Source organism: Sus scrofa, chromosome 10 (assembly GCF_000003025.6).
Source record: "Sus scrofa isolate TJ Tabasco breed Duroc chromosome 10, Sscrofa11.1, whole genome shotgun sequence".
Taxonomy (NCBI): Eukaryota; Metazoa; Chordata; class Mammalia; order Artiodactyla; family Suidae; genus Sus; species Sus scrofa.
Window position 1 is genome coordinate 25,278,616 of NC_010452.4, and position 12,732 is coordinate 25,291,347.

The 12,732-nt window shown below is 40.5% G+C and overlaps 1 protein-coding gene across 4 annotated transcripts in view; it reads left to right on the forward strand.

The window, feature by feature from the left end:
• The window catches only part of ZNF782 (zinc finger protein 782), a 57,689-nt gene continuing 50,303 nt past the window's right edge, over positions 5,347–12,732 (forward strand). For 2 of the 4 annotated variants that reach the window (XR_002336287.1, XM_021064572.1), the window contains exons 1-4: positions 5,347–5,476; positions 6,731–7,367; positions 8,335–8,385; positions 12,341–12,467. Coding sequence is in view for 3 of the 4 variants with exons in the window: in XM_021064572.1 (XP_020920231.1) it covers positions 8,371–8,385; positions 12,341–12,467 (142 nt within the window). In the remaining variant the exon portion in view is untranslated. The remainder of the gene's footprint in view (positions 5,477–6,730; positions 7,368–8,334; positions 8,386–12,340; positions 12,468–12,732) is intronic. The other 2 variants (XM_021064573.1, XM_021064571.1) reach the window with 2 other exon arrangements.

The window sequence follows — 12,732 nt, forward strand, 5'->3', positions numbered from 1 at the left end:
AATAAAGATCAGAGCATAAAGAAATAAAACAGAGATCTCCCTCCAAAAAAAAAGAAAAATAAAAAAAAGAACAATAGAAAAGATCAATAAATTCAAGAGCTGTGTATTTTTTAAGATTTAAAAAGTTAATAAGCATTTATGACATCTTATTAAGAAAATAAGAGAGAACCTAAATAAATAAAAGAAAAAAATTAAACCAATATCACAGAAATACAAAAAAAAAATCATAAGAGAATACTACAAACTGTTACATACCAACAAATCAGACAACCCAGAAGAAACAGATAAAGTCCTAGAAACATACAACCTTACAAGACTGAATCAGAATAAATAGTTCATCTTATCAGACTAATTACTAATATTAAAATAGAATCAGAGGTGTTTCTGTTGTAGCTCAGCAGGTTAACGTTGGACCTTGTCTCCTTGAGGACGTGGCTTTGATCCCTCGCCTTGCTCACTGGGTTAAGGATCCAGCATTGTTGTAAGCTTCAGTGTAGGTCACAGATGCAGCTTGGGGGAAAAAAAAGAAATTGAATCAGATATCAAAAAACAAAATTCCAAGATTGGATAGCTCCACAGGGGAATTCTAACAAACATTAAAGAACAGTTAACACCTATCCTTCTCAAACTATTCTAAAAACTTGAAGGGCAGGGAACACTCCCAAACTCATTTTATTAAGGCCACAATCACTATGACACCAAAACCAGACGAAAAAGAAAATTACAAGCCAGTATCACTGATGAATATAGATGCAAAACCTTCAAAAAATATTAGCAAATCAAATTCAATAATACATAAGAAAGATCATATACCATGTTCAAGTGGGATATATTCCATGGATGCAAGAATGGCTTAATATCTGCAAATCAATCAATGTGATACCCTATATTAACAAAATGAAAGATAAAAATTACATGATCATCTCAGTAGATGGAAAAACAGCATTTGTTGAAACTCAATATTCATTCATGGTTAAAAAATAACTCTCTTGGTGTTCCCGTCATGGCTCAGCGGTTGCTGAAACATGCTAGCATCCTTGAGGATTCACGTTTGATCCCTGGCCTAGCTCAGTGAGTTAAGGATCCAGTGTTGAGCTATGGTGTAGGTTGCAGACATGGCTTGGATCCCCTGATGCTGTGGCTGTGGCATAGGCCAGCTGCTACAGCTACAATTTGACCCCTAGCCTGGGAACCTCCATATGCCATGGGTATGGCCCTAAAAAGACAAAAAGACCAAAACAAAAAACGAACAAACAAAACAAAAACAAACAAACAAAACCTCTCAACGAATTTGGTATAGAGGGAACATATCTCAACATAATAAAGTCCATATTATGGTTAACTCACAGCAACATACCAAAGGTGAAAAACTGAAAATTTCCTCTAAAATCAGGAATAAGAAGGAATACCCACTCTTGACACTTCTGTGGAAGTCCTAGCTGCAGCAATCAGACAAGAAAAGAAATAGGAGCTCCCACTGTGCAACAACAGGATCAGAAGTGAATCTGGAGTAATGGGACACAGATTCGATCCTCAGCTCAGTTAAGGATCTGGCATCGCTGCACCTAGAGCATAGGTCACAACTATGGCTTGGATGTAATCCCTGCCCCCAGGTACTCCATATGCAATGAGACAGCCAAAAAAAAGGTGTTCCCATTGTGGCTCAGTGGGTTAAGGACCTGATACAGTTTTCATGAGAATGCGGGTTCAATCTCTGGCCTTGATAGTGGGTTAAGGGTCTGGTATTACCACAAGCTGTGAGTAGGTTGCAGATGTAGCTTGGATCTGGTGTCTCTGCGGTGTGGCATAGGCCTGCAGCTGCAGCTCCAATTCAGCCCCTAGCCTAGGAACTTCTATATGCCACAGGTGCAGCCATTAAAAAAAAAGAAAAGAAAAACAAATAAAAATAAAAGGCATTCAAATTAGAAGGGAAGCAGTAAGTAAAACTATCACTATTTGTACATGACATAATGCTATATTTAGAAAACACTAAAATCTCCACCAAAAAACTAGAATAAATGAATTCAGAAAAATTGCAGGATATAAGATGAATGTGCAAAAATCTATCGTTTTTTATTTACGTGATAATAAACTATCAGAAAGAGAAAGCAAATTTTAAAAAAATTCCCATTAACAATTTCATCAAGGAGATCCTGCCATGGCGCAGCATGTTAAGAATCCAGGAGTTCCCGTCATGGCGCAGTGGTTAACGAATCCGACTAGAAACCATGAGGTTGCGGGTTCGGTCCCTGCCCTTGCTCAGCGGGTTAACAATCCGGCGTTGCCGTGAGCTGTGGTGTAGGTTGCAGGTGCAGCTCAGATCCCGCATTGCTGTGGCTCTGGTGTAGGCTGGTGGCTAAAGCTCCAATTGGACCCCTAGCCTGGGAACCTCCATATACCATGGGAGCAGCCCAAGAAATAGCAAAAAGGCAAAAAAAAAAAAAAAAAAAAAAAGAATCCAACTGCACTGGGAGTTCCCACTGTGGCTCAGTGGATTAAGAATTCAATACAGTATTTATGATGATGTGGGTTCAATCCCTACCCTCATTCAGTGGGTTAAGGATCTGGCATTGCTGTAAGCTGTGGTATAGTTCATGGATGTGGCTCAGATCCAGTGTTGCCATGGCTGTGGTGTAGGCCTAAAGCTGTAGCTCCAATTTGACCCCTAGCTTGGGAAGCTTCAGGTGTGGCCATTAAAAAAAAATTTCAACTGCAGTGGCTTGAGTCACTCTGGAGTGAGATGTTTGATCCCCAGCCCTACACAGTGAGTTAAAGGATCCAGCCTTACCACAGCTGCAGCATAGGTTGCAACTGTGTCTCAGACTCACTCTCTGGCCTAGGAATTCCCATTTGCCATGCCATGGGTATGGCCATAAAATATATATTAAAATTTTTTCACCAAAATGAATAACATATCTAGGCATAAACTTAAGCAAGGAAGTGAAAGACCTAACTCTGAAAACATTGAAGGAAACTGAAGTGGAAGCAAATAAATGGGAAGATATTCAGTGTTGATTGGAAGAATTAATGTTGTTTTAAAAAGTCTATACCACATAAAGCAATCAACAGATAAAATACCCATGACATTTTTCATAGAACTCGAACAAGTAATCCTAAAATTTGTCTTGAACCACAAAAGACTTTGAATAGCCAAAATAATCTTAAGAAAGAAGAACAGGACTGGAGAAATTATGTTCCCTAACTTCAGACCATATTGCACAGCTACAGTAATCAAAACAGTATGGTACTGGCACAAAAACAGACACATAGGTCAATGGAACAGAACAGAGAAAGCGGGACTGAGAGATGGGTTTTTGAGACACTAGTCTGCCATCTCCTCAGCACTCCAATTAAAATCATTATTCCTTGCCTAACAACTCGTCTGTGAATTTATTAGCTTGTCATGTGATGAGCAGAATGAACTTGGGTTTGGTATCAAGACCACAGCTCTCATAATTGTGGCCTCTTCTGCCAGGTTCTGGTAATATTACTTACCCTCACTATCAGACTGGTGATGGTAATGGTTCCTTATCATCATCAGTTATAGGATGTTTGACCAACCCTACCCAATTTTTCTTTTTTTTTTTTTTGTTCACCCCAGGCATATGGAGTTCCCAGACCAAGGATCAGATCCCAGCCACAATTGCAACCTATGCTGCACCTGCAGCAATGCCACTGCCAGATCCCGTAACCCACTGTGCCCAGCCAGGGATTGAACTTTAGTCCTGGTGGCTGCAGAGATGCCAACAATCCTGTTGTGCCTCAGTAGAAACTCCTACCCAACATTTTTTGGAGACACATTTATTAGACTCAAGTTTCCCTTTGTTTCTTGACAAATGACACCTGTTTCTTGAGGTAACCCTGACAACAACCTGGATCATAAACCCCATAAGGATAGGAAATTTAATATCTTTTATTTAATATTGCTTTCATAACATCTAGAAAGATGTCTGTTGCATAGTAAATCTTCAATAAATGTTTGTTTCATGAAGTGATAATTTTCTATCCATGGGTGATCTTTATGTTAAAGTCTATTATGATTGATTTAATATAATATTGATTTTGGAGTTCCCATTGTGGCTCAGTGGAAATGAATCCAACTACTATCCATGAGGTTTGATCCTTGGCCTAGTTCCGTGAGTCAGGGATCCGGATGAGCTGTGGTATAGGTTGCAGATGCGACTTGGATCTACTGTTTCTGTGGGTGGCAAAGGCAAGCAGCTGTAGCTCTGACTCGACCCCTAGGCTGGGAACTTCCATATGCCACTGGGTGCAGCCCTAAAAAAGCAAAAATACATACATATACATATATGTAATATTGATTTAATACAATTTGACCAGCATTTTTGTGCTTATTTATAATTCATTAATGACAAAGGATAATGTCAGCAAAAAGCAAACAAACTTATGTGCACAGAAATCCAAGATCAATGGAATTTAATCAACAACATTTGTTGAAACAATAAAAGAATTCAGCTGGAAACCATGTGGTTTTTTTGAGATAAAAAAAGTTTAAATTTTTGTTTGAAAAATAGCTTGTAAAGAAAGTTTCACATTTGTGACTATACCAGTGGGTATGAATATATTTACATAGGAAATGTGGAAAGGTGTAATCAGATATTACAGGTGGTTATTATATTTAACTTTTCTATTTTTTGTTAGTTTAATTTTATAATAAACAGCAATTTTAAACAATTATTTGCTATTTATAACATACAGCAATCACTAGGAAATAATGTTTATGCATAAATCCAACAGATTCCCTGTATACAGTTACAGCTGCAGCACTGTCCTGAAACCCCACCCCACCCCCAAGAGAACCTCCACACTGGATTCTAGGCATCCAGTACGGGGCTTAGGGGTTAATGGTGCTGTTGGCTGCTTAGAAACAGGGTACAAGCCCCACATGAAAAATAATAAAATTATAATTTTACAGCTATTTAATTTCAATCGCCCTGCCATTTTTTTTCTTGCAAAATCAATTTTCCTACATAACTCCAAAATTCTATCACACTTTACCTAAGTATTGGTAATTTTAATATTTTCAAAATCCAATACATATTCAAGTTTCCCCAACTGCTTCCAAACCACTTATCAAAAAACAAACAAACAAAACTGCTATTTCAATCGGGAGTCAATAGAGGACCACACTTTGCATCTGGCAGTTAAGCTCAAGTTTAACCCGTTCTCTTCCAGGTTGTTGAGATCCTGGGCAGGAGACAGCACTTTCTAGACTGACCCCTTCAGCTTTCTAAACTGCGCAAATGCCAAAGTAGCGACCTCCAGAGCGGACGCGGAGGTGTATGGGAAATGTAGTCTCGAATCAGTCTGTTTTACCTCGCGGCACTCTGGGAAGGAGAGGCTAGGCTTCTTTTGCGCGTGCGCAGCAGTAGTCCCGTCACCTCACTCGTCTTCTCTGGGCTCCGGGAAGCGGTTTGGGAACCTGGGGGGTCTGCTCGAAGGAGGCGCACCTGGGGTGAGAGTGCGGGTGACTAGCTAGGAGGGGTGCATTTGTGCCTAAGGATGGGAACGGAAAGTCTTTGGGACTCCCTCCAATGAGCGCTAGTGTATGAGCCCCAGCAGGCCCTCTGCCTGTTGGAAGGCTGGTAGCGGGGTACCCCTGCCCGCTGCTCCTGGGGCGCAGGTCAGGCTGATCCGGTTAAGAGCAGATGTTCAGGAGTTCCCTTGGTGGCTCAGCGGTAAGGAACCCGACTAGTAGCCATGAGGACATGGGTTCGATCCCTGGCCTACTCAGTGGATTAAGCATCCAGCCTTGCCCCAAGCTGTGGTGTAGGTCGGAGCAGTGGCTTGCATCCGGCTGCTGTGGTTGTGGTGTAGGACAGCTAAACTCCGATTGGACCCCTAGCTTGGGAACTTACAAATGCCGTAGGTGCGGCCCTAAAAATACCAAAAAAAAAAAAAAGCAGATGCTCATTGTAGGCCTGGGGGTGTGGGGACCGTGTGCCCAGCCTCGCCTGCAGCCTTACAGGGAAAAAAAGCCCATGTCAGCAGCAGGGGGGAAATAATTGCATTTATGGTACTGAGGGTGGTCCTGGCCTCTGTGATGAGAGCCCCAGCTCTGGATCCAGAAGGGCCTTGGTAAATTCCCCCTGTCACCTGTACGCAGGGTGACAGAACCTGGATAAGAGTACAGTTTCTCGAGTGAAAATGGTATTAATGATGACTGTTTTATAGCATAGATCAGAGGCATCACTTGTAAATTATTTAGACAAATGCCAGATACTGAGCACTGGGTAAGTGACAACTGCTATTGTAGTTGGAAGACACTTTATTCTTTTCATTTGATGGCTTTATGTAACCCACACAACCACATTAACAAATACCGAGGCACAGATTGGTGGAACGATGCTCAGGTCACAAGCCAGCAGTGAGGGAGTTTGGATGCAAGGGCATGTGTGCGGTTTACTTACAGCCTCAGGCTTTGTCTCAGTATCACACCTGCCCAAAACCATCATTGTAGCCTTAACAGCACTTAGCAAAGTGGCCTGTCCCCAATTTCCAGAAATATGAAGGAACGTGAATGTAGATGGATTCCAACCATGTGTCAAATGTATTCTGGGACTTCTAGTGTCTCTTCAAGTCACTTGGGTCAGAGGTCCCAGGCCCCTTCTGCATGGTCAGGCTCTCTTTTAAGTCTGATATTATAATGAATTCCGAGAGTTAGACTTTTACTCCTAAAATGAATTTTTTTCTTGGATCCATGTTCCAGTTACCGTGAAACAAATGGACCCTTGTGAGGTAGGAAGCAGGGAGTCTCTATAAACAGGAGTCTTAACCTGGAGGAGAGCACCGCCTGACCTTAAACCTGTCTCCAGAACTTCAGAGCAGAGACAGAAGAACCCAGAAAGGAGCAGATCCTAGATGCGTAAGGTCAGAAGTTGTTCTTAATCTCCCTGCTGAGAATGAGCCAGTCGTGGAAATGACGCCACCTCTAGAAGCCAGCAGACTTATGACACTTGGGAGTTTGGACAGCCTTGAGAAGAACAAGGTGAGCTGGGTGGCTTAGGGACAGGCCACTTAGGAAAGGCCACTTTCTTGGAGACCTTGTGAAGGTGGGGGCATAACCAGGCAGAAGGAGGAAATGCTGTTTCCAATCTCCTCAAATGGCCCCCGCTCATGACACATGCTCTGCTGCTGTTGCATGTGTCCATCACTATATGTGACACTAGTGACCTCCTGACCTCACAGGATCCCAGAATGATGATGTGTTAAGGGTTTTTCAAGGTCACCTATTTCTAACTCTTCAAAACTTTAAAGACATTGGGCCCGAAAGGTTCAATGACTTGTTCAGGGAAGCTCAGTTTTCGACAGAATCAGGAGGAAAACAGTGCGCTTCACTCTCACAGGTAAGTCACCAAGAGCATCTTATCAAAAGGGCCTTTCCATAAATACATCACAGCTGAACAATTAAAATTTCCTGCCTTAAGGCATCCCATCTCCTTTACTAGGCTTTCTCTGGATTGTTTATACCAGGGAGTAAACAATATTACTAAGAAAAATAGATAAATGACAAAAAGAAAAATGAATAAATGATGCATACTGAGTATTTTTCTTCTAAGTTAATTTTTTTTTTTTTGGTCTTTTTAGATCTGCACCCATGGCATATGGAAGTTCCCAGGCTAGGGGTCAAATCAGAGCTGTAGCTGCCAGCCTACACCACAGCCACAGCATCTCAGGATCCCTAATTCACTGAGCAAGGCCAGGCATTGAACCCAAGTTCTCATGGATACTATTCAGGTTCGTTACCGCTGAGCCACGAGGGGAACTCTGTCTTCTAAGTTAATTTTAATGAACAAGGTCTTATCCTTTGGTATATTTAATTTAACAAATCTGCTGTTTTTATTTTTGTTAGAAAGACACATGAATTATTTTTAAAACAGTTGAGAAAAGTTCACATTCATTCAGTAAAAAGCTGCAGATTTGGAATTCCTGTTGTGGCTCAGTGGGTTAAGAACCTGACTAGTATCCATGAGGATGTGTGTTCAATCCCTGGCCTCACTCAGTGGCTTAAGAATCCAAAGTTGCCATGATCTATGGTGTAAGTTGTAGTTGTGTCTTCAATCTGATGTTTCTGTGGCTATGGCTCCCGTATGACCACTAGCCCAGGAACTTCTGTATGCAGATTTATGCCTCCTGGTCATCTCTGAGTCACACAAAGACAAGTGGTGCCACCTGTACCTGAAACCTCTCGTGCCTTTACAAGGCACACAGGGCCCTGTGTCTATAAGGAAAATGTGCTGAGGTTTTTGGGAGGTGAATCTAGGAGCTATCAGGAGGTTAAATCTCATGACACCCATCTTTTGTCCCCCTCAGCTGCACCACAGTTCTCAACCCTCCCAAGAGCACAAAATGAACATACCTCAGGTGAGCTCTTTATTTTTTCCCCATTTTGCATTGTAATGGACCTAGAAGGTTCAGAGGATGCATGCATTAAATGAAAAAGGAAAAATAGAAATAGATCAAGTCAATCTAGAAAGAAAATATGCACTGTTTTACTATTAACTGTGATGTTCACTGTCAGCTTTTGGTAGGTAACCTTTGTCGGGGTTGAGAAAGTTCCCTCCAGGTACTGGTTTGCTAAGATTTCATGTTAGTCATGAATATGCATTGAATTATATTGATTACATTTTGTGTATCTATTGGATCAGAGCTATAGCTTATTTCCTTAAACCTATAAATACTATACATAGTATAACAGATATTGTAATGTTAACTTAAATCCCTATATAGACCCTAATTGCTAATGAGTGTGACAAGTTGCTTCTTAGGTATTTTCCTAGGACTTTTTGCTAATACTGTATCTACAGGTTGGATTTGACTATATTTTCTTGTTTCTCTGTCCAATTATGGTATCATGGTCATAGTCTCATAAAAGGAAATGTGACATTTTCTTGCTCCTTTTCTTTAATAATAATTTAGATAAGAAACTTGTGTTACATGTAGATTGTGTGAAACTCACCTATCAATTTGGGCCTTATGAAGAATTTTTGCATGAAGATTTTATTTTATTGGTCATAAGTCTATGCTGGATTTGTATTTTTTTAGTATAACTATGGCCATTACAGTTTTGATAGAAAACTGTTCATTTTTATCTGTATTTTCATGAGCTTGTTGGCAGTATTTCTTAGGATTTCAAAGTCTTTATCTGTTATATCAATACTTTCCTTTTTTGATCAGCTTTAAAATTTTATTTTAGTATAAAGACTGCCACTCAGAAGAGGACAAAGTAGGTTCTAGCTGGCCTAATATAAAACTAAGAAATTCTGTGTCTGAGGGTCTTAGTAGTCTGTCCTGGCAGTGGAATCTAAATGTTGGGAGTGGAGAAACATACACTTGCCATGTTTTGTGCTCTCTACCTTTTCAAACCCATCCGTCAGCATCATTTGTTGACAAGAATATGCTTTTCTCCATTGAATTGCATTGGCATCTCAGAGGGAAATTAGCTAGCAACCTATATAGGGTCTGTTTCTGGACTCTGTTCACTCCTGATGTTCTTATTTTTCTTTTGTTAATACCACTTTGTCTTGATGAATGCCTATTTATAGTAGCTCTTGAAATCAGATAATATGTGTGTTCCAACTTGGTTCTTTTTTAAGAGTGTTTTGGATATTCTAGGTACTTTGCGTCTCTATAGAAAGTTTTGGGCTTTGGGGGTTTTGTTTTTGTTTTTGTTTTTTGCTTTTTAGGGCCACACCTGCAGCATATGGACGTGCCCACGCTACGGGTGCAATTGGAGCTACAGCTGCCAGCCTGCACCACAACCACAGCAACGCTGGATCCAAGCCGTGTCTGCGGCCTACACCACAGCTCATGGCAATGCCAGGTCCTTAACCCACTGAGTGAAGCCAGAGATGGAACCTGCATCCTCATGGGTCCTAGTCGTGTTCGTTAACTGCTGAGCCATGATGGGAACTCCTATAGAAAGTTTTAAAACAGCTTATCTATCTCAAGAGAGTTGGCTGATATTTTGATTTTGACTGCACCGACTATAGAATCTATAATATAGATCAATTTGGGGAGAATCTTGATCATAGTGAGTCTTCTAATTCCTGAACACATTATCTCTCTGGGGAGTTTTGAGGGTTTTCATTTTTATTCTTTTGAGTCGAAAGGATAGTTTCGAATAACTATCTGGGAGTACCTGGCGACTCAGTGGGTTAAGGATCTGGCATTGTCACTTCTTGGACAGGGGTTTGATCCCTGGCCCAGGAACTTCCACATGACATGGGCACAGCCAAAAAGAAAAAAAAAAGGAAAAAAAAGAATAACTGTTCATGTTTTGAAGATAGACTCTAGTGGGATAGTAGTGAAAGCAGGAACAATATAGGAAGCTATTTCTGTAATCCGAGCAAGAAATGATGATCATAAGGGTGTTAGTTCCTTTGAAGTGGTCAGATTCTGTATGTAATTTATGGTAGAGTCAACAGTCTGAGTGCTTTTTCTCCAAAGCCTTACCAAATAGAGTCTGCCATCAAACTTTTAGAATTTTTACCAATGTGGTATAAAAAATGATGATTCAAGTTTAGTTTTAAAAGCTTTCCTCTCGGAGTTCCCGTCATGGTGCAGCAGAAACGAATCTGATTGCAGGTCAGTGGGTTAAGGATCTGGTGTTGCTGTGAGCTGTGGTGTAGGTCACAGATGCAGCTCGGATCTGGCGTTGTTGTGGCTCTGGTGTAGGCCAACAGCTGTAGCTCCAGTTAGACCCCTAGCTTGGGAATCTTCATATACCATGGGTGCAGCCCTAAAATGACAAAATAAATAAATAAATAAAAGCTTTCCTCTTCTTATAAGTGAGGTGGAACATCTTTTTTTGTTTGTAATTTTATTTCTTTTTTGTTGAACTGTTTATCCTTCATCTGTTTTCTTATCCATGTGCTGATTTTACTTATTATATTCAATGTATCTTTTATATATGTATCTTTTTGTTAAAATATAGTTGATTTACAGTGTTGTACCACTTTCTGTGTACAGAAAAATGACCCAGTCATACATATATATGCATTATTTTTCTTGTATTATTGTCCATCATTGTCTATCCCAAGAGGTTGGATATGGTTCCCTGTACTCTACAGTATGATCTTAGTATTTATCCATTCTAAATGTAATAGTTTATTCAGTATATCTTTATAACCCTTTTTCAGTGATATAGATTGCATAATTTTCCTAATTTTTTGTGTTTTTGCCCTGCTCATGATTTTTTGTTTGTTTTGTTTCGCCATAAAATCATTTGATTTTTCTTTTCTTGGCCACACCATGCAGAAGTTCCTAGACCAGAAACTGAACCCCCACTACAGCAGTGAACCGAGCCACAGTAGCGACAATGCTGGATCCTTAACCACTAGGTCATCAGGGAACTTCTTTTGTATTTTTAAAATATTTATTGAAGTATAGTTGACATACAGTGTTGTATTCATTTCCGGTCTACAGCAAAGTGTGTGGAAGTATTTGGAGATATTTTTGACTGTCCTAACTGGGGATGGCTCTTAATATCTAATCAATAGAGGACAGGGATTCTGGCAAACATCCTAAAATACACAGGACAATCTTCCACAAAAATAGCATTATCTGTTTCGGGGTGTCACTAGAGCCAAATTGAAAAAATCCTGCTCTAGAGCATTGCTCTTAAAATATAAATCTGGTGGTATGTAATACCTCCTGGGCTTACATGTATCTTATTGGTCCTCCCAGCAGAGATTTTCAGGTTAGGGTGTATATATCCTACAGAGTGCTCAGCGTAATCCATTGGTGCCTGGGAAATATAAACAGGAATCCTATTTGTAATAACTGTACCTGAAAAAATAAAGGATGAAGCTTTCTCAGTGTATTAAGTGGCAATATATGTGTTTTGTTTTATTTTGTTTACTTCTTTATTGTCTTTTTAGGGCTGCACCTGCGGCATATGGAAGTTCCTAGGCTAGGGGTCAAAGCAGAACTATAGCTGCCAGCCTACACCACAGCCAAAGCAGCAAGGGATCTGAGAGGCACTTGCGACCTACATCACAGCTCACGGCAACGCCAGATCCTTAACCCACTAAGCAAAACCAGGGAACAAACCCACATCCTTGTGGATACCAGTCGGGTTCATTAACCACTGAGCCATGATGGGAACTCCATAATTTTAAAATAAGTATAAATCAATCAGAACATGAGAATAATTTTTTTGACTAATCGTATCCCCGAATGTAAGACAGACTTAGTCACCCTTTATAGCATTTTGTTTTAAACTCCAAACAGTAAACTTAGTAGGAGTTAGCTTTCAAAAATAGTTTCCTTGTCCTGATTCTGAACCCTCAGATTGATTAGAAATGTGCTGTTACAGGCAGCAGTGTCATTCAAAGACGTGACTGTGGCGTTCACCCAGGAGGAGTGGCAGCAGCTGGACTCTGCGCAGAGGACCCTGTACAGAGATGTGACGCTGGAGAACTACAGCCACCTCGTCTCAGTGGGTGAGCAGACCTTACCATGTGAATCCCTTGAGAACGCAGTTCTGTGTTTCTGATTTTTAAATGTTAATCTCTTCTGTCGAGGAATAGTAAATGGAAAATAAAATTGAGCACTTGTCAATGGACAAGTCAGTGAGCTTTAAAAGATTACACAACAGATAGAGCAAAGTCATGATTTGGAATATTTTCATCATCTCCCCCAAATTCCTTGTACCCCTTTGCAGTGAGTCCCCTCCCTGCATCCCTACTTCTCAGGCCCAAACACTCA